The sequence below is a fragment of the Eulemur rufifrons genome, chromosome 7, assembly GCF_041146395.1.
Source record: "Eulemur rufifrons isolate Redbay chromosome 7, OSU_ERuf_1, whole genome shotgun sequence".
Taxonomy (NCBI): domain Eukaryota; kingdom Metazoa; phylum Chordata; class Mammalia; order Primates; family Lemuridae; genus Eulemur; species Eulemur rufifrons.
The window spans coordinates 12,844,734-12,869,230 of record NC_090989.1 but is presented as its reverse complement, the minus strand read 5'-3'; the positions used below and the strand labels follow the sequence as shown (position 1 = coordinate 12,869,230).

The 24,497-nt window shown below is 39.3% G+C and overlaps 2 protein-coding genes across 5 annotated transcripts in view; one reads left to right on the top strand and one right to left on the bottom strand.

Annotated features, from left to right (window-relative positions):
* Positions 1 to 1,148: 1,148 nt before the first annotated feature.
* On the top strand, positions 1,149 to 8,507 carry SOD1 (superoxide dismutase 1). The gene is made up of 5 exons (XM_069475002.1): positions 1,149 to 1,308; positions 4,641 to 4,734; positions 6,158 to 6,227; positions 7,056 to 7,173; positions 8,299 to 8,507. The coding sequence occupies exons 1-5, from the start codon at positions 1,237 to 1,239 to the stop codon at positions 8,404 to 8,406; spliced, it is 462 nt and encodes a 153-aa protein (XP_069331103.1). The 5' UTR covers positions 1,149 to 1,236; the 3' UTR covers positions 8,407 to 8,507.
* Positions 8,508 to 10,859: 2,352 nt separating this feature from the next.
* The window catches only part of SCAF4 (SR-related CTD associated factor 4), a 59,079-nt gene continuing 45,441 nt past the window's right edge, over positions 10,860 to 24,497 (bottom strand). For 3 of the 4 annotated variants that reach the window (XM_069472351.1, XM_069472354.1, XM_069472353.1), the window contains one exon: positions 10,860 to 12,227. In XM_069472351.1, coding sequence (XP_069328452.1) covers positions 11,257 to 12,227 — 971 coding nt within the window. In that variant the 3' untranslated portion in view covers positions 10,860 to 11,256. The remainder of the gene's footprint in view (positions 12,228 to 24,497) is intronic. The other variant, XM_069472352.1, reaches the window with a different exon arrangement.

The window sequence follows — 24,497 nt, the reverse complement described above, 5'->3', positions numbered from 1 at the left end:
AACTGAACGCCAGGCTAACCTCACCTTTTTCTCAGGCAACAGTTCAGCCACCTCTGTGGTTGTTCAGGTACCCACGTGGGGATGGAGGATGAACACTCTATTCTGCTCCACCCCACCGTGGTTTATCAAACTATTCTCCCAACAAAAATGTGTGTTGGGAGTGGAGGGTGGAAGGTAAGGAGGGTCTCTTATTCTAAGAACACTTAAGCATACTGTTGCAGACAGATACATGTTCACTGTAAAAATAAGTCTAAGGGAAGAACATAAGTAAAAGTTTAATTCGCACTCCTTAAAGGTAACCAGTCTCCTATATATCTTTCTAGACATTTCTGAGCACACAAGTAAACATGTTGATGTTGACACATTTTTTAAAAAACACAAAAGTGGTTTGCACTGTTTGCTCATTTCATAATGTTTCTGAAATATTTTTTTGAAAGATAACATCTATCTCTCCTGTTGTATGGAGGTATCGTAAATTATTTAACCATTTTACCCTTCTCCTTGAGTGTTGTGGCCTCAGAGTCTGACAAAAACACGAGAGATGCGTAGAAGTCAATCAGTTGCCATTTTGGTATCTGTACGGTTGCCAAACAGAAAATTATGAAAAGAATACTGAATTCTGCTAAGTAACGCTACGTGCTAAGGACTAAGAAAATGGCAGGGGAGAAAAGGTGGGGCCAGGGATTGAGATGTACCGACTTTACACACCATCAGAAAACCAAAAAGCAGGGCAATAAAAAAATGAAAACGACAAAAAGCATCCATCTTGGTGGCGTCCCAATTTCTAGATAGCAAATGAGACTCTAGGACCACAGCCCGTCCTAACTAATGACGTTTCTAGACAAAGTGACTTCAGATCTTCGAGACGCACCATGTATACCTCACTTTCCCAATTTCGTGTACTGCAATCAGCCGACTACGCCCTTCAGGAGAGAAAACGTTTTCTTCCGCCGTTTGGGGTTTCTGGACCTTTCGCCGTGGCGGGGCGGAGGGACTTGGCGGCGCGCGCGGCTCCTCGGCCCCGCCTCCGCGCTCTCCGACCACTCGCGTCCTGAGGCTGCCGCGGGCGGCGATTGGTTCCGGGCCAGGTGGGCGGGGCGCAGAGACTCGGCCTATAAATTCCCAGCGGCGACGCCAAGCGGGTTTGCGCCGCCGTCTTCTGCAGCGTTTGTTTCGGCGTCTGTTTCGTCTTTCCCGGCCCTCTGAGCCCGGACCGGCGTGTGTCCCCGTCGAGTCATGACGTTGAAGGCTGTGTGTGTGTTGAAGGGCGACGGTCCGGTGAAGGGCACCATCCACTTCGAGCAGCAGGCAAGGGCCGCGGCGGAGGCCCGTGGCGAGGCCGCACCCGCGCACCTGTGCAGGCAGCGGGCGGCCGCCGGGCCTGGGCAACCCTGGTCACGCCCCCGCCGCGCCCGCCCTGCTCGGTGCCTTTGCCCCCCGGCGGTGCGGCGCCCGCTAAGTGCTGAGTCACCCGGCGGGCGGGGCGCGGCGGTGTGTGACCGAGGCCGCCGCGGGGCTGGGCCTGGGCCTGGGCCTGCGCGTGGGCCCGGGCCCGGGCCTTGGCGGGAGTGCGGGAGTGGAACGCCGGGGCCTGCCCGGCGGATGCACGCTGCGGCGGCCGGGGAGTGGTGGGGGCGGCCGGGCTGCCGCTTCAGGGTCTGCGGGCCAGCGTGGACGCTTCCAGTGTTGGAAGCGGCCGAGGTCCTTCCTTGCCTGGCCTGTTCTTGCTCCCGAGGGTCCCGCTGTCACCGAGTTGCGCAGTCTGGGGCTCATCCCGCCCTTGAGATCCGGGGTGGCGAGTGCGCCGGGGCCCGCCTGGGCATCGTCGCATTCCTCATGCTTTTGGGGCTGCTTTTCCAACTTGCGCGCTCTAGGTCTGGGTCTCTGTTTTTGTGCAACTCTCCAGCTAAGGACGTTTTTTAGGTTTTTAAGTCTGTGAAAAACAGTACGCAATAGGGACCATATGTGGCATTTTACAGGAAAGTTGGCTGGCCCCTGTTCTAGGTCATGGTCAGGCTGCAAGGGCAGAGAAGATGGCCTTGGACAGAGATGTTTTTCTCCTTCCAAGCGCCAAAAGCTAGCGACCCAACTGACCCTTTTGTTTGGGATTTTCCAGGGCAGTGATTCACAACTCTGGGTGCACAGTACACTTATTTGGGGAGCTTTAAAAAAAAAAATAGATACTAGGGCCCACCCCTAGACAAATTACACCAAAATCTGCCGCGGTGCAGTCAGAGCATTGCTATTTCTTAAGTTTCCGTAGTGATTTTAATGTGTACCTAGGATTGACAACTGTTTGAGGACAGCGAGTGGGGTTTGGATTCGCAAGTTAGGAGACCTGGATTTTCCATTACATCGAATTGGCACTTAACTCTGTTGCTGGAGCATTTCTTCAACCAAGTTCTCCGTAAAGTGGCTTTTAAAATTGCTCTGCCAGTAGGCAGGTTGCTGAGATGGTCAAAGACAAACTACTGAACACATCTTGTAAAATAAAGTATTCAGAAATTTATCAATAATATTGCAAAACAGATGTGTTGCAAGGAAGGTAGATACTTTTGGTAAGACTGTCCTCAGAACTTTAAGGAGGTTATCAACTGGTGGAAAATTGTTGTACTTAGTTTAATAATCATGAGAGAATATTTAATACATGAATGAGATTTAGTCTTTAAAATGGTTTACAGAAATGTGAAAGGACAGGTACTGTAGTCTAAGTATTTATGAAATTTATATGAGGGGAGAACTTATATTTGAGTTTAGATTTTCTTTAATTGGTCTCCAAATTTTCTGGAAAAGGTTAACTTTGGCATTGGACTACATTTTGCTGTTTCACTTGTCAGATATTTATTGTTTTGCTGCCTTTCTTCTCCCACACGATTCACCAACACTAGAGAGTCTAACAAGCCTCTGAGGAATCCCTTCCTCACTGGCCTTTGAGAAGCCATTCGGGAACCCACGTTCCTGTGCAGCTTGTGTGTGTTTCCTCCTTTAAAGCCCCAGACTTCATTTTGGTGGTTTCCCTTGTCCCTGATACAGACCCTTACTTAGGTAGTGAGCATAAGCATTGCAGCTTTCCAGAAATGTAGATGTAATCAATTGGCTATAAACTGTGTTTGTTTTGGCCTATTCAGTGTTTAAAATTTTGGATTAGTTGTCAACTTTTAAAAATCAGAATTTTTCAGCTATAATCCAATTTTCATAGCCCCTCTTGAAAAACTGGAAGACTGCTCGTATTGGAGATCTGCTCGTACTGAGCTTTCATTGGCCCAGGACAGCACTGTGCTGGAGCAGTTTACGTTCTTTTTGGCTTCCCAGGCCTGTTTACTCTTAAGGTAACAGTCTGGTCCCAGTAGGGTTGAACCCAGCTTACTTTTGAACAACTACTTTTATTGGCAGTATGCAAATATCCCTTAAATGGAGGTTTGAAAGGACCTGCCCTTGTTTTTGTGCTCTTCATAACATAGAGTTTTGAGGGACAACATTCATATTTGAGTTTTTTGAGAATTAAGTATTCGAAAGAATCATAGTATCTGTTCTCAAAAAGAAAAGAAAAAAAGGACAGTAATTGCCAGAATACTTCCTTTGAGCAGTGGTGTTTTTCAATGGAAAGACAAATCTTAAAGGCTAATGCCTCTTGTAACTGTTGGCCTTGCCTATTTAAAAACAAACCAAGCTAAAAATAAAGACACTAGCATGTGTATTACTGTGTGGCGCGGATGGTGTGTGTGCCTTTAGTCCTAAGATCTCTTTGTAGTTTAATATAGTACCTCCATTGATTTCTCTGTGTACCTGCATGGCACCATTACCCATCACCCTTGCCTGCATAGCAATACTGCTTTAGTATTTTTATTGTCCTTTTTTTTTTTTTTTTTTTTTTGGTTAGAATGGAAAGGTTATCTAGGTTTCAGTGCCTAAAAAAGTTTCAGAAAACAGTACCTCTGGTTAGACTAGAATTGGTCCCCCTAGGGTCAATGGGATAGGATATTTTTTGGCTACTAATTAAAAATATCTATGATGGAAACAGCCACCGAGGAGACAGTGGAGAATAGGGGTCCTAGGGTAGCCAGTTGGACATTTCCAGGGTGCCTTTTTATTTTTTTAAGGCAAGTCTGTTTGCCATGTGGAAGCGTGGCTGCCTAAAGAAAAAGCAAGGGGCTAAAGAGGGTATGATGAGACACCTTTTGGGTTAAAAATTTTGATACGTGCACATACACTCAACATGTACAAATATGACCTAGTCAAAAGTATTTAGTAAATAAGTACTTTTTCATAGTACATATTCATTGTAAAAGAGTCAAGACTCCAAAGTATATAAACCTGATATTGTGGTACTCACTGTGTTTGCCACTCTGCCAGGTGCTTTTAATATGCCATTTAATAGTGATGCCTGGCCGCAGGGTGCCTGTGCTTTGAGTGTCAGAGCAAGATTACCATCTCCCTTTCCATAGGGACACAGGCCTAGAGCAATTAAGCAGCTTGCTGGAGGCTCACTGTCTGGAAAGTGGTGGGCCTGGGCTGTGCACACAGATTTTTTGATTCCCAATTCCATGTTCTTTTCACTGTGTGGTAAAGGTAAATCAACTGTTTTCTTTGTTGAGAAGCACTTGTTCTCTCAAACTTCATGCACTTTTCTCTGAATAAAGGAAAATGGACCAGTGGTGGTAAAGGGACGCATTACAGGATTGACTGAAGGCCAGCACGGATTCCATGTCCATCAGTTCGGAGATAATACACAAGGTGGGTGTTGTGCCGCTCTGGTGACCCATACTTGTTTGACCTAGTACAGTAAACAGGACTGAGTAGAGTAAACCCTAAACATTAAAAACCCACAATTTTTTTTTTAAAGAGGTCAAGTTAAAATGGCTACTAACATCAACCTTAAGGAGTTTAGCCATATACGGGTCTTTGACTCTTACATGGAAAAGGAGAGGAGGAGTTGATGTTTTTTTTGTAGCGATTATGGCTTGATTTTATAAGAGGTTTTTTAAAGAATCCAATAGACATACAGAAAACAAAAAGTAAAGTTCCTTTCTTACCTTCTGTAATGATCCCAGGGGCTTTTGAGCTGGGGTTTGAGGGTGGTGCTTCAAGCACAGGGTCTGCATTTATACTTGCATTATGCTGTATGAGAATCGCTCCACAGCCCAACACACGATGTTAGTGGGGAAAAAAGTATGATGCAAACTGAAGATAGCAGACAGTTGGTGCTTTCAAATAAGTTTTATTTTCATCATTTGGGATTAGAAGCAAGTTAAAAATTTATGGGTTAAATTGCATTTAGTGATCTTTTGCCATATTTGAGTAATATTCTGACCTTTGTGTTTATGGACTTCTTATGATGAGAACTTTGTTCATTTTACTAGAACTTGTTTTTAATGTTGCACAGTTTAGTTCCAAATAGTGATTTAAGGACCAGATTTGATCCATTTCAGTAATTACTAACATTCTCCAAGTTGCTTCTTGGTTTTTACTGCCTCTGGTTTGGGAGGTACTTGCCTGTAGCTTTGACTTGCTAGCTGCTTCCTATAACCTGCCTGTCTTTCTTCCTGTGTGGGACTCCTGGGGAGGGCAAGGGAGGGCTGCTGCATGAAGAAAGCCATGTCATGAAGGGACCTTCTGCACTGTGGCAGTTGTGTTCTGTGTGAATGGCATCCTCTGGCACACAGGAGTGCTGTTTATACAGAATGCAGTTGGAGTGCCACCCCCTGGAGTTGTGCAGGGCAGCAGCCGTGACCCTTGCACATAAGGTGTCGTGTTAATGTTGTACCTGCACCAGGTGTAAAGCCCACAGACAGGACAGCTGCCTGGTAGTATGTTGCTGTGGAGATAAATTTTTTGTAGTTAAGGCATCCTACCTTCTTAAAAACTAGGATCATAATCATGGGATTTTAACAGTAGAACTGTTGAAGATCAAGTCTGGTTCCCTTATTTTACAGTGAAGAAGCTAAAGCCTAGGGAAGGGTGCTAACTTTACTAATGTCAGACAGTAGTTAGAACCTGTCTCTACTGCCTGGCCCCTGTGTTTATACCAAGGTGTTGCTTAGCCCAGAAGTCATGATGCAGGTCAGTGCTTTTTCCATTGGAGGTTTCAGCAATGTTTCTTTTTAGAATGTATTTGGAATTTTGTAATTTAACTGCTTATTTATTTTTTTGTAAATAGGCTGTACCAGTGCAGGTCCTCACTTTAATCCTCAATCCAAAAAACATGGTGGGCCAAAGGATCAAGAGAGGTGAGCAACAAGATACTTAGCTCTTATTGTAATAATGGCAGTGGCTTTTTGGAATCCATACGGTAGGTACACTGCTTGTAAATCGCATGCTAAAATAATTGAGTGTTCTCCACCTGTTGTTGAAGTTGTTGACTCCCATAGAACCCTTCACCCCGAAGTGCTGGAATTGCTTACTCCCTGGGCTATTGAGTTGACAAATGGGGACACTTAAACAATTTGGTTTTGGAGCATTTATTGAATATAGAACTAATACAAGTGCCAAAGGGAACTAATACAAGAAATGTCATGAGTAACAGTACTGTCAACCACTAGCAAAATAAATCATCATTGTGCAAACATAGGAAGCTTCTGCAGATAAAAATATGATATTGAAAGCTAGTTGAGTCTCCATTTGTGTGTGTGTTTTCTGAAAGCCTTTCAGGAAAATATTAGATTTAAGGACAAAAATTTTTATATATATATATAACAGAGGCCTAGGGGCATAGCTTTCTTAGCTATGCCAATAATTAACAGGCATAACTCAGTAATATCCTTTGGTACTTTACTTCTGAAATTAGAGGTGTACTCCCCATCCTGTGACTTTTCCCAGAGCATTACTGTATAAACTTGAAGCCTTGTTTGAAGAGCTGTGTCTAGAATGTCTAGCTATTTGTTTTTAAATGTTTCCAAAATTTTGTATAAGTGGGTCTTATTTGATATAGACTATATACACCTTTTAGCCCACCCTTATGTACTTGACTCAGTCAATTTTTAATTTAGCTCATGAACTGACTGTCCTGATGTTAAGTGGAATCAGTCCTAATCCATCTGATGCTTTTTCAACGTCAGGCATGTTGGAGACCTGGGCAATGTGACTGCTGACAAAGATGGTGAGGCCGTTGTGTCTATTGAAGATTCTTTGATCTCACTCTCAGGCGAACATTCCATCATTGGCCGCACAATGGTGGTAAGTGTTCATATAAAGGATGTGCATGAAATTTCTTCTAACTTATAGTTATGTATCTTTTTATGACTTCATGATTATTACTGTTCTGGTTTCTAAAGATTCAGATAAATTGTAGTTCAGATTGGGAAAAACAATTTTATTGGATGATTACGGTGAAAGTGAAGTATTTCATCTGGGCCAGTTAAGAACACTGTTTTGCTAAGAATAGCTGTAAAAAGCAGGTTGCATTTGGTATTAGATCCCAATTGGGAAAACAGTAGTCTTTAGTTTTAAAATGGCCAGATTTTCTTGCCACAATTCAGTTTCCCCCTTACAGCTAAACAGAACATTTTGTTCAGTTTAAAATCTTGGCTGGACTTCAGTATTAATGTTCATTCAAGTCTGCAGGTTATCATTACTTGTTGAACACGAGGGAAGTAGTTGCCCTAAGTTACCCTGTGGAGGTACATCTGGTTCATGCAAAGCACCTAGTAGTATAGGCTCTCGTTTGCCTACCTTGGGGGCAGTTAACGTTCAGTAGTCACTTCCTTTCATTAATCCTTTATCCTTACAATTGTCTTCAGCTATAATTGTGAAGCAGAAAAATCATTTGTAAATGATTTCATAAATTTTCATGAACAAAAATTAAAATACTATTGCTAAAGCAGTTAAGATAGTTTTAGGATTACCTCTTATTTATAGGCCTGTAGTTCATTAGGCTTGACAGTTTGATAGTTTTTTTGGTTCACTTTCACTTTCTTTTTAAAGCAATTAAAAAAAAGTGGCCTAAGAAACTACAGGGATGGCTACTTATAACTAAGGTTACTATAATTTATCATGGAGGATTAAGACCAGCATGTGGTAGCCTGTAACAGATGTTTGGGTTTTTAGTATTTCATTTAAAGATAGCAATACCTACCTAGTTTTTAAAGGTAACATGTCTGTCTTTGCACCATCAAGAAAAAGTAAGTAGTAGTTTCTACTTTTAAACTACTAGATTAAATGTAGTATTATTTCCCTACTAGCAGGATTATTTTAACATGTTATTTTTCTAATATTATGAGGTTCTTAAAAATCTTTTGGGTATTGGAAGAGGTGATAATTACTTGATAGCTCAATGTTATATGTTCTTAAAATTTTTTAAAGGTCCATGAAAAACCAGATGACTTGGGCAAAGGTGGAAATGAAGAAAGTACAAAGACGGGAAATGCTGGAAGTCGGTTGGCTTGTGGTGTAATTGGGATCGCCCAATAAACATTCCCAAGGATGTGGTCTAAGTCCTAGTAACTCATCTGTTATCCTGCTAGTTGTAGAATGTTAACTTGATAAACATTAAACATTGTAATGTTAAAAGTGTCATTGTGTGACTTTTCTTTAATTGCTTTAAGTACCTATAATGAGAACTGATTGATGATTACTTGGAAGATTTGTATAGTTTTATAAAACTCATTATTAAAATGTCTGTTTCAATGACCTCCATATTTTGCCAGACTTAATCACAGATGGTTATTAAACTTAATTGTTTGAATTTCTTCAATTCTCATTCAAGCCTGTGAATAAACAACCTGTATGGCACTTACTTTGAGCCTATTAAGGTATCCAAATTGAAATTCTTACATTAACTCTGATACTAATTTGTATAGAGCTTCAATAGAACAGATTTAGTCATATTTACTGTTTCATGGCATTGTAGTGTATTTTGAAAGTGTTCTAAGTGGGACCATCAAAATGCATAAATTTTTAGCAGCTTTTGGCCAAAACTAACCCACACTTTGAACTTAGACAAATAGGCTGTCCTTTGTCAGCTTTAGGTTAATTTCCCTTAGTCATTTAGCATTTTGGTTCATGAAGTACCTGTTTATTTTAAAAAGTAGATGTTATGGTTTAAGAGCCATTTGGTAACTTTTAGTGAACTTATAAAAGGCAAGTTACAGCCTCAGTTAGCTTACCTGCCAGAATGGCACATATTCTACTTTCAAAAGTAGAGATTGGCAGTCTACTTACAGACCAGCCCTTTAAAGAAATCTATAGCACTGGAAGATGGAACCAAGGAAATGTCTGATTGTGGGTTCTGGCCATTTCAATAATATAGGAATTTATACACCTAATTAGTAAATCAAGTCTCTTTCTCTTAATGTATATGTACCTGTGAGAGAAAGCTTTTAAATGAAATGTTAGTCTAACTCAGGTTTGACTATCTGGGTAACAGTTTATTCAGTTGAAAATTGTACAATATTATTTCTGATAAGCTAGGAATAAGCTACAGTCCCATTTGTTCATTAATATACCATGTACTTTCTCAAATGTAGTTCAATTAGGAGAGGTATGCTAAATTGGAAAAAGACTGTGGTTTTCAAAGTTTTAAAACTGATAAAGACCAATATGCTTATAGTAAGTGGCTAAAATGACCATTCAGGTAGAGAATTTAAAAAGTTAGATTTTCACTAATGTATGTTGTGTATTTGGGATAACTCAAGTATAGGGACTCACTTGGGATCTTTTAAAGCCTCAAGTGTAATCACACTACCAGTTAGTATTTTGGGTTTTTCATGTGTAAATAAGGTGGTCTCGATACTTTCAATTGGAAATAAAGGCTGTAAGTCCTTCAAATCTGGACGCTGAATAATCAGATGTATGCTTCTTTTCAGAAGGTTTCAGTTAGGACTTTTAAACTTCTCAGTGGGCCAACGTAAACCTAAGGACAAGTTTTACAATTTAAATCCCAGATATGAAACTGGATTCTCTTACTTTCTAAAGGCAGGAATACAAGAACATTGCTCTAGATATATTCTCCCTGCCAAAAACAAAGGTCTTGTTGTAGAGTATTATTTAAAAACCAAACCAATAAAGCAACTTTGCCTGGTGACTGAAGGCAAAGAAAAAGTCAACCGCTCAGTACACTGAAACTAGGACAGTTTAAGAGTGTAATTTAAGAAAAAAGCTTCAACAAGGCCATAAATACTTGGACAGTGTAACATCAGGTCTTGGCACTGGGTAAGCCGTTTTATGTAACGGCTTTTCTGCACTATTTCAGATACAGGCTTGATTTGGCTTTGGGTGTCTTCATGTGATAACCAAATATTTTTCCTACTTAACCCAACAATTTTAAGCAAAAGAGATAAAGTATTTTCTATGTGGCAAAAAGTTCAGTCTACCTCTGCCCAGCAGGAGAGTTTTAAAAAATAGTAAAGAAAAGCAACAGGCACGGTTTATAGGAAACAATAGGTTGCACTGAAGTCCTTAAACATTTAAGACAAAAAGCTTTTTAGGTTGCAAATGTTAACCTTGATTTCTTCTACTGTTTTGAAAAACTTAATGGGATGGTTTAAAAAAAAAAAAAAAAAGGCAACCTTCTAAATAACACCGAGGCAACCGTATGATTTATAGTACAACCTGTAACACTGGGATCTAATTTCCCCCCCAGCAAAATATCTTTACAAATTAATTAGGGCAACATTTACCACAAAGCCCATGAAAAAAAAGAAAACCTTAATTGAACTGCAAACCCTAACAAGCTTTTCAGTTAACATTAAAACTACTAACCTTTACCTTCTGACTGAAATTCTAAAAATCGAAAGTATTACATATGAAAGTGTTTTGAGAGTAACTACATAAAAATGTATATTTTGCATCAAATAAGTCTAATTTAGACTCCAATACAGTATCAACAGCTCAAACTTGGATGGTGAACAATCCTTTTCCACCTTAATGCAGTGTAGGAAGAATAGCACACATTAAAGTTTGTTACGAAAATAGAGTTTATTAAAAACATCCCTATTGTTTTGAGGAGCTTTCACCGTTACCTTGTCTTAAATTAAAAAAAAAAAAAAATAGAGAGCACTTCTAATTACGATTTGTAAACTTTTTAAAGTCAAAACTTTTAAAAAGTTACAGCAAAAAGGGTAATATTTATTCATATTTTCAGTATTTTTTGTTATTTTGTGGCTATTTTTAAATAGAAGGGAAGCAATCAAATTGCTTACAATTCCCCACCAACTACCGCGGGGCTGTGATATAGCGGGAGCAAATATAATACAGCATCTGTACACCTCAAGCTCTACACTCCACGAAGTGTCACTGTCACATTTTGACAAATTCCAGTCTCTAACGAGGAGCCTCTGCTGCTGAGCCAGAATCCTTTTCAGGTTCAATGGATGAGGTAGCTTCAGCAGGTAACTCTCCAGAAGGTTTTACAACTGTGGCCTCAGACTCCCCCTTATCAAGTTCTGAAACAGTGTCTACGTTTCCCACTTGGCTAATGGCAGGTTCAACGGTTTTGTTACCACCTGCCCTGTCTGTCACCTCAGGCTTTTCCTTTCCTCGGTTTTCTTCCTTTTCTCTACGAGACTCTCTATCTCTAGAATCTCTCTCTCTGTCTCGATGCCCACTAGAGCGTCTATTCCTCTCTTCCAAGTCTCTGTGCCTGTCCCGGTCAGGGCTCCTTCTTCCCCACTCTCTCCTTTCACGATTACTATTATCTCTATCATCATTACGGCTCCCATACCGTTCCCGGTCATTTTCCACCCTATTTCCGAAAGATCTTCTTCCAAATCTTTCTTGGTCTCTACCTGAATTGAACTGCTGCCTGTTATCATTTCTAAACTGCTGTGGCTGCTGCTGGGTTGGTGGAGGCTGCTGTGACGGTGGTGGCTGCTGCTGCTGTGGCTGTGGTGGGGGCGGCTGTTGCTGTTGCTGCTGCTGCTGCTGCTGCTGTTGCTGCTGCTGCTGCTGCGGTTGCTGCTGTCTCCCATCTCTGTCTTCAGGACCCCCTGGGCCAGGCCCTGGGCCCCCGAGCCCCGGCATTCCACCAGGCCGAACAAAGGGGCCGTGCGGTGGAAAGGGACCTTTCATTCCATGAGGTGGAGGCATCGCAAAGCCCCCTGGTCCTGGTGGCGGACCTCTGTGCATCATGTGCGGTGGCATGGGTCGAGGTGGCATCAAAGGGAATCGCTGTAGGTGAGGTGGAGGCATTCCTGGAGGGCGCTGAAGCGGGATGAGGCCGGGTCGGGCACCAAGAAGACCAGTAGATGGTGCCTGGAGCCCAATTACAGGACCAGGGGCAACTCCTTGAGTGCCTAAAAGACAACAAAAGTAAAAATGTAACTACCGTAGAAGATTGCAGTCTATTTTCAGTTGTTTCTCAAGGAACCTGAAACAAAATGAAATTCCACCCAGAATCTTCAAATGTCATGCTGTCTGTTAGTCTACCTGCCACCAACCCAATGTGATGGCCCAATAACAACCTTAAAAAATTAGTCTTTGTGATTGCTTGCCTTAAGTATGTAATAAAGGTAGAGGCCAAAATAAGCTGGAAAAGAAAATTTTAATGGTAAGAGCAATTTCTGAAAAGAGTGTCAAAATTCCTTTCTGTGGCCTTAGAAGCTGTTTCACCACTCCAAATATTTGGAGAAGCACAACATGCTAAGTCCCAATGAGATAAACACCTGCATTCACTGATAGTAACTATTCAAGCCAAGTGAAGGTTATTGTAGGTGTACTCCAACAAAATTTTACACTGATTCTAGGTCTTAAATTTGATTTAGTACTAGAAAAAAACACGGTCGCTAACCTAGAAAAATCCAGTAAAGAGGAAGGTCTCTCTGATTCCATGCTACGCTTAAGTCCATATTAAAATGCCTCATGTAGTTACTATGCAATAGGCACCATTTAAACGCTAATGTTTACAAAACAAAGATTCACACACAAATGTAAAGTTTATTTTCAGTTCCTTTTTCAAAGCACAGCACAATGTGTAACTTGCTAGGCCAACATCACTACTGAATAATGCTGAATGTTCAGCCATTCACCTTCCATCCATTCATCAAAGGTGGCAAGTCTGATAAAGCTGGTGCTGTTGAAAGTAACAATGATTCCTGGTTTTATTTTCACATTTACACAAGGGTTTGCTCACTGTGGTCTAAGAGTCACACAAGTTCAACAACCCATCATTTAAATCCTATGAGAAAGAAGTAAGGATTTCTGTTTTGGTTCACCACTTAAGTAACAGAAAAGCACTGGCAATTTATTTCTCTGAAAATATAAATATCACAAGGCAAATACTACGACCAAAAGGAGTTACTCTGTTAATGGGAAATATTCCAGATATCGTCAGAATATGCTATTTACCTAGGTACTGCAAAAAGGCCCTTGAGCAAGTTATCGGTTAGGACGATCAGTTGGCAATGGTTAAGAGAAATGCTGTCACACATAGGAAAATGACCCAATACTTTAGTACTAAGTGTTTTCATCTCTTTTTTCCCCAATATCATGTTATTTTAGGTTTACAACTTGGATCAACTTCTCACCCACTTTAGCAAACAGATCCTGGAATGCTTCTAAATTTTCTGTATAAACAATTAATACTAGTATGATAAACAAGAATTTCTACTTTAGTTTTTGCTACTCACAACATGTGGTCTAACATTACTCTCTGAGTTAACCATTAAAGAGGACTTGAAAATGTATGTAAACCACTTTATAACTCTTATACAAAGACTCATCAGCTATGGTATTTACTTTATAGAATACCTTCTTTTAAATGCTTAAAGAGAAATATATCATGTATGGTGAAATATAATCTTACTCATGAGTATGTTGGATATGTGCCTCAGTATTCTGGTTTATAAAATGGGCATGGTAATAAATATCTGCCACTTGTTGACATCGAATGGGATGAACTATGGAAGAGTAAGCTCAGTGCCTGGTTCAGTTAACTGCTGAAATTATTATTCCACACGTCTATTTAGAAAGGTGACAAACAGACTAACACTAAATATTTGACTTTGCAAAAACACATTTTTCATTTTTGATAATTAAGATCTTAATTAATTCCTCCTGATTCTCCAATACTTACCATAGGTTAAAGTTAAATACCTTAGTAGTTGGGGAGAACATAATATTGAGCTTCCACATGCCAGGTCTAAAGTTGCAAAATGCTAATTAATTACTACAGCAAAAGCCAGAAATTGTGAAATGGATAAATGAGGTGATAACTTTGTCCCTTCAGACTCTGTGCTTTCTTTAGGACCATCTGAGACAACAAACATATACAGGACCACCACTTAGACCACAGCTCAGATCCAAATAAAGCTCAGTGGCAAACTGAAACATTCTTCACATCACTTAGTGATTATTTATTAAGTATATACCACACACTGGGGCAAAAAAAGTATGCCCTTTTGCTCTCACTTTTTAAAAGGATTAGTATAGTCCCAACATCTGTGGACTTTAATTCAAAACAACCAACAGAAAATGTGCATACCCAGGTACAGCCTCTTTTAATAGTTATATAGAAGCATCTAAAACAAACTGAACTTTATCTTTCCATCAGTTTTTATTAGGAAGGTTTTCAAGGACTAAAATGACCAATGTCTGCTGTTATGAAGGTCAGTGTAGCACACGCTAGTGCCTATCTGTAAGTTCATAGGGCCATAGCAAAATCTAACATGACACTAGAAAACAGGAGAGGGTGCATTTCAAAGCATCTTATTAGAACTAGAATTTCTGATTCCATGCTACACTTAAGTCCATATTAAAATGCCTCATGTAGTTACTATGCAATAGCCACCATTTAAACACTAATGTTTACAAAACAAACATCTTTGTTTTGAGATTAATCTTCAAAAGCAAACACAGTGCAGGTCAATGTGAAGGTCCTACTCCTGACTTCCACATGATGACTTGGCTTTCTCAACTATCTGACAGTGTCCCAAAGGATACAAGTCCATCTCAACCTTGTACAGAAGAGATAAAATGGGCAATGACTATAACATATAAACCTCAGTTTGTAGGACCACATTTCTTAGGTCCTTTATAGTATATATTTGAGGGTGTCTATAGATTGACTTAACAGGGTTAATAGTTACACTTACCATACACTTAAACCTCCTATAAAGCACAGTTTTTTTAATAAAGAAAAAAACTGCCTAACTCATCTAATTTCATCTATGTGGATATTTGTAGTTGGGATTTGCCAATATATTACACATTCAAATCCCTTCATTTGTAAATAATGTTAGGAAGACTATCAGAGGCTGGGTCTCCTTTTAACTCTTTATGAACCAACAAAATTTACAGATTTCCCTGATAGAATGACTATTCCCATAGTCCCAAATGACATTCAGACCACAGGAATTTTTGTTTATCTGTAATTCCACCCCCCATTTGTAGTGAACATGTATTGCTTTTATAATAAAAGCTGTATTTAATTAAAAATATATTACGTGGCAGAAGCTTTTGGTAGGTTATCTAGCTGAACAACTTTTTTTTGAGACAGAGTCTCACTGTTGCCCGGGCTAGAGTGCCGTGGCGTCAGCCTAGCTCACAGCAACCTCAAACTCCTGGGCTCAAGCAATCCTCCTGCCTCAGCCTCCCGAGTAGCTAGGACTACAGGTATGGCCACAATGCCCGGCTAATTTTTTCTATATATTTTTATTTGTCCAGTTAATTTCTATTTTTAGTAGAGACAGGGGTCTCGCTCTTGCTCTGGCTGGTCTCGAACTCCTGAGCTCAAACGATCCTCCTGCCTCAGCCTCCCAGAGTGTGAGGATTACAGGCATGAGCCACCATGCCCGGCCTTGAACTTTTAACTTTTATTAGGAAAGCTGGCATTATGCATACACCAGTGGAATACAGAGTGAGTTATCCAGGTCAAATGGGCATTCAAAGCGGTTATCATGTTATCTGGAAGTATGATGTACATCACTGCCAAATTTTTTAGAGTTATAAATTTTAAAGAAACCCAGGAACTGAATATATGAACTTTACATTATTGACTCAATTAATGGGCTGAGGATATAAACAAAACATAGTCCTCTCCTTCAAAGGGTACAAAGTTTAGTAGAAACAGACAAATTTCAATTGCTGTAAAAGATGGCACAAGCTAGCATGGTGATATAAAGGTAGAACTGATAAAGACGGTGTGTGAATCTGAGTGGGAGTCACAGGGATTCACAGACCCTTTAGGGTCTGAATTAGGCCCTAAAGGAAGGGAAGAATAGACAAGACTAACATGAGTAAGGAAGGACACTACTGTCAAGAGTGGCAGTTTTTGAAAAGGTTGAGCAAGGTGAAGCAGCAAAGTATGTTCAGAGAACTGCAATAAAACGATTTTTGATGAAAACTAAAGAGAGGAAAAAATACAGATGAGGTTTACAAGGCTGAACAAGTGTGTCAGGGCAGTTCAGAAGCCTTATACGCCATGAGAAGGAACCTGGATTTTGACCTGAAGTGATTTGGGAAACCACCAAGGGATTTATAGCAGGAATGAATGACCCTATGATTGTTTTTGAGAGATCCTTTGACAAGCAGTATACAGGAAAGCAAGGAGGAAAGGCCTCTGGAGGGCAGTTAGGCTCTTATTTCAAGAATTTAGTAGGTGATGAGAGATCAAACCGAGAGGTGCAACAGATGAGGGACACACGGAAGACATTTAGTGAGCAGGACTGAGTGAGTTGGAGATGAAGGGGCACAGCGCTCTGTTCTGAGTGACTGAGTAGATGGAGTTACCAATGCAAGATCAGGAATTTAGGAAGAGAAGTCATTTTTAGATGCAGATGATAAATTTCACGTGGCAATACTAACAATCAGAGGGGCCTAGGCAACCTCTGTGGAAATGTTCTTAAGAAGTTGATTATGTGCATACACCTAGGGCTCAGAAGAGAAGAGTTTTGGTGTTAACTCCCCCAGGATATAGGCGAAAGAAAACTCAAGTGTCTGTATTCAAATTTGAGAAGAACAGGAAATAAACTGGAGCTTAACTCAAAATAAGCCAGGCTAAACTGAGTATTTCCTATGATGATCCAAAAAACAACTGTTTTACAATTAAAAATTTAAAAGGAGACGCCACTGCCATCTACAACAAAGATATCTAGAATTATGTGAAATACTGAACAAGTACATTAAAAGGCTACAAGGGAGGTGGGGGAAGGGAGAAGGTTGCTCTCATAGTTGGAGTCTAATGTTGACCATGAAATCTCAGGAGGATGTCGATAAGGGATACAAAAAGTACATAAATAGGACAGCTTTTTGCCAAGAAGGGCCACAGAGTATATGCAGTCAGGGAGACAGATATAACACCTAAGATGTAAAAGGTCTGATTTAAATACCGTAGGAGTGATAAATTTTTTCAACAGTTAGATAATTTCATAGGGGATGTGAAATTTAAGTGGGATCTTTAAAGAAAAACAGGGATTTGCCCCGTGAAAAGGTGAGAGAGGAGGTCAGAGGGTACATCAGAAAAGACGAGGAGACAGTTCCTCTATCTTTTCTGTCAATGACCTTGTCTTCCATTCTGCCCCAGCCACTGCTTGTAGGAGGTCCTGGATGTTCACCAATAATTTCATTACTTTCAAGTTCTCAATTTCAAGTACCCTACTCTCTGACCCCCCTTCTCCTCTTTCCAGGTCATTCTCTCTGGGACTCCTTTCCCAAAAGAATCTTCAATCCCACCAGGCTCATGCTCCCAATGCCCTTCATGTCTCTGTTCCCCCTTACCTGCCTTGGAGTCCATGGTTCTCCCTCACCACAGTTGCCTTGGACAAACCCCAACATTGGTTTTAAACGCAACTCTTCTACCTAATCTGTACCTGAACATGGCTGGGAGTTACCCCCCCCCCCCCCCCCGCCCCCAGCATGCAAACCAGCCTCCGTTTATATTTTTAAACTATAACCACAAGTGCACCCTTCATTCTGGCCAACAATCTTACATTTTCCTAGTAATTCACACTCTCATGTCCTATTTATTTCACATGTTCAAGTTTCTTCTTAATCCTCTCCACTCTTGGCTGGTTTGTTTTTAACAATTTTAGTAAGATAAAATTCACAGAGCCTGTAATTCACCATGTAAAGTGCACAATTCAATGGTTCACTATAGTATATTCACAGAATTGGGCAGCCATCATAATCAGAACATTTTCATTACCTCCAAAAGAAACTCTGCATCCATTAGCCATTACTCCCTATTCCCGCCCCCACAACTTGCCCCCTCACCGCCCCCAGTCCACATAATCTATTTTTTGTGTATTTGCCTTTTGTCAACATTTCATATAAATGAAATCATACAACGTGGTCCTTTGTGACTGGCTTCTTTTACTTGGCGTATCTTCTCAAGGTTCATCCATTTTGTAGCATGTATGGATTCATTTTTTATTACCAAGTAATAGTCCATCATAAGGATAGACCATATTTTATTTATCCTAGTTGGTTTATCATTAAAAAATAAAGGCTTTTGTAAAAAGACTTTTTCATCTACCTACCTACCACCAAATCTACCAATTTACCTGCACCTGTGTCCACATTACTCCTTCTGTGACCATTTGTGTTCCAGAGGCTAAGTTAGCCCTTTACTTGTATCCTGGATCCATCCCTTCTCACCTACACATTAGCCGAACATATTCCCCTTCTTTCTTGCACCAAAGTTCCCCCCACTACTTGGTTTCCCAATAATAAATATGCTGTGGTTTTGTTCCCTTTTAGAAACAAGAACAAAAATTGAAAATTCCTTCACCTTCCATCTCCTTTCAGGTATTACCCAAATTTACTCTTCCCCTATATAAAGTCTCCTCAGAGATGTTCAAAATCGTAACTGTATCCATTTCTTCACCTCTCATTCTTTCCTGAGGCTACATAATTGGGCTTTTGAACCCATCATTCCAGGGAAACCACTTTTCTCAAGGTCTCCAAGAGCCTTCATTTTGCTAAATACAGTTGGCAAGTCTCTGCTTTCTTGATCCACTAGTGTCATCTGACGGTTCTTCCCTCCCTATTCCCTGGGACCTCTCTATACCTGTTTCCAGAATCTCTCCCTCTACTTTTGCATCCCGGCCCACTGGCTGTGCCTTCTCAGTATCCTTTGCTGGGGAGACAGTGTAGGATAGTGGTTAAAAGCACCGGCTCCCACTGGAGTAAGGCTATCTTCAATTCTAGCTGCTACTTGTACCTATGTGACCTTGGAAGGTTGCTTCATCTCCATATGCTTCAGTTTCCCATCTATAAAATGGGAATAACCTCAGAGGGCTATAAAGCTTAAATGATTAATATATACAAACTGCTTAAAAGAGTTTCTGGCACATGGAACTATGTATGTCTTAGCTCTCAGTCTAATACTCTCAACTGCTAAATGTTCAAGAATTTTTGGGCTCGGCCCTCTTACTACTTTTCTATTTACCCTCCTTAGGTAATCTCACAGGCACATCAGAATTACTTGTTTACTTGACATCTGCACCTGGGTGTCAAAAGTTAAAATATCCAATATTTAAACTTGATATCCTCCCTCCAAACCTACTCCTAAAGATTTGCACATTTCAGGAATGGCAATTACATTCTACCAATTGCTCAGGTAAAAAAACTTAGGTCATTCTTGATTCCCTTTCTTTCACGTTCTATATTTAAGGCAATACTAAACACTCAGACTCCACTTACCACCTCCACTGCACCAGCCCAACGTGACCCCGCTCGCATCTCATCTGCTGCAACAGCATCCAAACCCATCTCCCTTTCCACTCTTACCAACTCCTATAGTCTGTTTTCTCTATAATTGCCATAGTAATCCTTTAGAAAACACAAATCAGATCATGACGCAGTTCAAAACCCTACACCACTTCCCATCACGTTGTACCTGACCCTCAACAACCTTCTCTAAACTCACCTTCTGCCACTCTGACATTTGCTCCCCCCCCGCCCCCCGTGCCCCACCCGCCATGATTCCTTAACAAACCAAGTTCTCTCTCAATTCAGGCCCCTTTACTTTTGGTCTTCCCTTTACCTGAACTGCCTTTCCTCCATATTTACATGGTGTACTCTCTATTCAGGTTTCTCCATCCATGACACCTCCTCAGATGCTCTCTGGCCATTCCATTTAAAATAGCATGTACCACGTTACACCCTCAAATCTTGCAACTATCCTGTTATACTCTCTTCATAGGAGTATGTCCATGTGAAATTATTATTATCCAAGTCCCTACTAGATTATAAAATCCAGGAAGAAAGGTTTTGTTTTGTTCATCCTGGTATCTCTAGCACCTAGAAGGATGACTGGCACACACCATCATATTGACCATACATATGCTGAATGTACCAGTGAATGGTGGTTGCAGAGGTGATGAGCAAACAAGGTACCTCTCAGGATATAAGAATAGAGGCTACAAGTTCCAGGTCTCTCCGCAGGGTGGTGAGAATCCTTCCAGCGTAAACCTAGGAGGACTTAAATTTTGAGAAGGCTGCATTTTTCTTTCAACCTCCTTTTCTGTTCCTAGTTGCAGTTCCACCTTTTTTGACTTGATATCAACAGAATGAGTGTCACTGTGGCATTATGCATGAATTTAAAATGAAATTTTCCCGTGAGGAAAAAAGATTATCAACCATTCTTATCTTTTCCACCAATGCCCAAGGATTCCTAGGCATATAGCTAGGTAATTTTCTTTTTTTTCAAATCAAGTGTTTTCCTTTTTGGATTTCAGACCTGTAGAAAATTGAAATAATAGAGTGCAACCAACATATGCATCTCCTTTGCCTAGGGTCACCATTTAATAACATTCAGGCATATTTATTTTGAAAACACTCCCAAATGATTCACTGTGTTCTAAGAGCTGTGGAGAATGGAAAAATAAGGAGCACTTTCAAAGAATAAGAAAAAGCACATTTCAGATTGCATTATACATTAAGATTGTATTAAAAATCATGCTTAGCAAGAGATCTTTAAGAGAAATTTGAGTTTTCACTAATATATAATGCAGGTATACTGAGATAAAATAGATAAAAATATTTTTAGCATAAGCATAAACATGTTTTGATGACATCTGATATATAAAAAAAGAATTTCAAACAAAATCAGAGATGGATGATATCTTTCAAAAATGATTCCCTGGTTTTTTGCAATGTAATGTATAATATGCTCTGTATGGTCAATTTCCCTATAGATTATTTATATTTGCTTTTTAGAATTTCAGTTTGTATACTAATAACTAAGTATTTACTATAACTGACAAAGCGTAAGTTAAAAATTTCACTGAGTCAATAAATTTGAAATTTACAGTTAACCTTCTATCACTGAATGAGATTATCTCTAAGCAATTTTATTTTCAATGTTAGCTGGAAAAAAATCTTACCTGAAATTCTTCATAGCAATCTTTGCCTATCACAATCAATCTAGAGACCAGAGTTTCTGCCCCGTCCACCTTACTCAAGATGTCCCTCAGAGAGATTTAAATTTAAGACACTCTTCAGGCTGGCATTCTATAGCAGCCTACATAGTGATAGCCCGGTAGGACAGGGAGACAATGTGATAAGAAAGTTCAAGTTTTTGCACAAAACTTTCCCCATGTTTTGTCTGAAGTGCCTTTTGCCTTCTGAGAAAATACAGTGTTCATGCATAAATTCATATCCAAGGCAAGTATTTGTTGTGGATTCATTGCTATTTTGAATTGTCCCCTATATCCATTGAACAACGTTATACACTAAGTTGAAGGCACTGTAATGCGTAGTTAACACTAGTGGAACAACATCATGCAGTATTTGGAGTACCTTTTCAAATATTTGAACGTTTTCAAGGAACACTTTTATAGGATAGTCAACAGGTTTTTTGGGTACCAAATCAAAGACCTGGTATATTCTTCCAGCTTGTAATGTAACCAAACATTAAAGTTCAAAATAAGGAAAAAAAAATATTAAAATGCAAAACTTTTTTAAAAATTGGGTATAGTAATATTTTTAAACACTACTTTCTAGAATTGTCTTCAGGCTTTCTTTTAGTGTTAGTGGCTAACTAGTGCATTACCAGTAGATTGGTGCTCTAATGTTCTAATTTAAAGGTTGCTAAAAATTACGAGCTATAAAAAAATCATAAAATTCTAGACAGACTGGGCAGAGAAATCCAAAGCTAAGTGAAATGACCACAAATAAAACACCAATTTTAAAGCAATTATTGAAATTGCTGGTAAAATTATTCATCTTCTAGGCAGTTTTAGGGATAACTATTGCATAAAAACAAACACACCTGTTTAAATATAATTCACAAACCAATTCTGTCCATAACTTCTTGAGGTGTCCAAATCTGGGATCATCAACTCAAAATGTCTATTGAAGCTGTGCCAGGGCTGAGGTGCCTCACACCGTTGTCTAGCAATTCAGCCTAGAGGCAACCAACTTCTGACTCTTGCTTTAAACTTCGGTAACAAAAATTACAAATAGGAAGAGATCTTACAAATATCCAATTCTTATTATAAAATTCACCATCATCTACAGTAGTGTGACAAAAACTGGGGGATCTCTTCATATTGATAATTAATAAATAATGTATTTGTCAAGAAGAGGATTTAATTTTCCATGAAAGGAATGCGTTCAACCTATAACAGTTTTTGCTTGAAAAGATATTTTGGATATACTGGTAACACAGTAGAGATAGGTAACACAAACAAACTTTTTTTTGTGTATTTTTTTATTGTTTGGAACACCAAAGGAACCCAAACTTCACATTTACAATGAACTTTTTAATAAAAAAATATGCTGTACATCATATGAGATACAAATTATACAAAAGCTTCTGAAAAGTAAACACAGACACTTATACAGTAAAGAGAATGAACTGAATTGCTATCATCTTTAATATTCTTTCTCTCCTAAGTGACCAACTGTAGAATGTTAAGTTTACTACCATTCTAGCTATTTTGATGTGAGATTTCTTTAAAATCAATGAATTCTTGTGTATCAAGTAATTTTATGTTTTCACATTATCAGTATTACTAAAAAAATCAAAATCTCTAAAAGATGAAGTTCCCTCCAAATTCAGTACTGTGAGCTACATTGACCTAGTTCATTACTCCCAGACTAATATCCACATTTAAGTCTGATGATACAGAAAACTCTTTAAACCAAACCTTCCTTAAGGCACCACACTGCCTCTTCCTAGCATAGTATAATCAGGCCTCAGCACACAATTTTTGGAGATCTCTCGAACATTTGTTTGGCCCCTACTACTTTAAAAATACTGCCACATTTCACAAATCAAGATCCAAGAACTCAGTTAAGTCTCACTCAATGGTTATCAAGTTGTGCTATTTAAATGAAATACCACTAAGACTAACACGTTTTCTCAGTAAGCCAGCTAATGAAACTTTAATATGTGTGAACTTATGACCTTGCTTAAATGTACCCTGAAAATATCTGAAGTAACTATGTCAAGATATATTTTTTCCTAAAAAGTTTGCTTCCTCTTTCTGCCAACAAATACAACAGTTTAAAATGAATTATAACTAAATAATTATATATATATTTAGATGGGGTCTTGCTATTTTGTCTAGGCTGGGCTCAAACTCTCGATCTTCCTGCCTCAGTCTCCTTAGAGTAGCTGGGGCTACAGCCATGTTCCACTGTGCCCAGCTAATATGATTTTAGAATCGCAAAGTATAAATATTCTTCTCTAGGTGTTCTAAATATCATCTATGACATTTCTTACCTGTAATAAGCACCCACACTGTGTCAGGTGTTTTATATACGTTAGCCCATTGAATCCTCATGACAACCTAGTATGTCATTTTTATTCCCCTTTACAGATGAGGACATTGAAGTTTAGTATCAACTTCTCTGCTTAAAGTTTTCTGGTCAGCATAACATCTCCTTTTATCTTAAAAGAAAACACTTGAGCACCAAGAGGAACTCTGAAAGCATCTTAGTCCTAGCATTCTATTACTTGGTTGCCCCAACCTAATTACTGATCCTTTGGTACTGTAATATGGCAATGTTGATTACTACATTCCTTTATTAAAATGATGACATTGTGGTTAGTCTTCCGGATAAATCCTCCTTTATTTGCATACACATCTAATTTCTCTAAAAGGTCAAAATTCCTGTGATATTCTATTCCAGACTACTGACAGAAGGCACATGGAAGGCTTTCTTTCTTATGACTGGAACTAAACTGCTGCACTTTTTGTTAAAAGTGCTTAATAAAACTTTTCATTTTTATCTTACGGCAAATTTTAACCCTTCCAAATGTGGAATACCCTTCCATTTTTAAATTTTGTTTCATAAGTCACAGAGATAATCATGAGAGGTGAAATATGAACAGCGCTGCATTGAAAACCACTCGTCCATCTACCCTTTACTCATGTAACAAATGTCTCTCTCTCATGGGTCTCTATCTGGGAGTGGGGAGACAGACACCTAGATATGTCAGGTAATAATAAATGTAAGAAAGATTTGAGATTTGATTATTTTTCTAACAGTGGTTAGCTTACTAAGTTTATTTTCCCAAGCTTATCAACTTCTGTGTTTTGTTTCACATATTGGACAGAGGATAAATTTATGTTCAGTGGTGATAAGAAAGAAATAGCAGGGTCTTCAAGACCTAA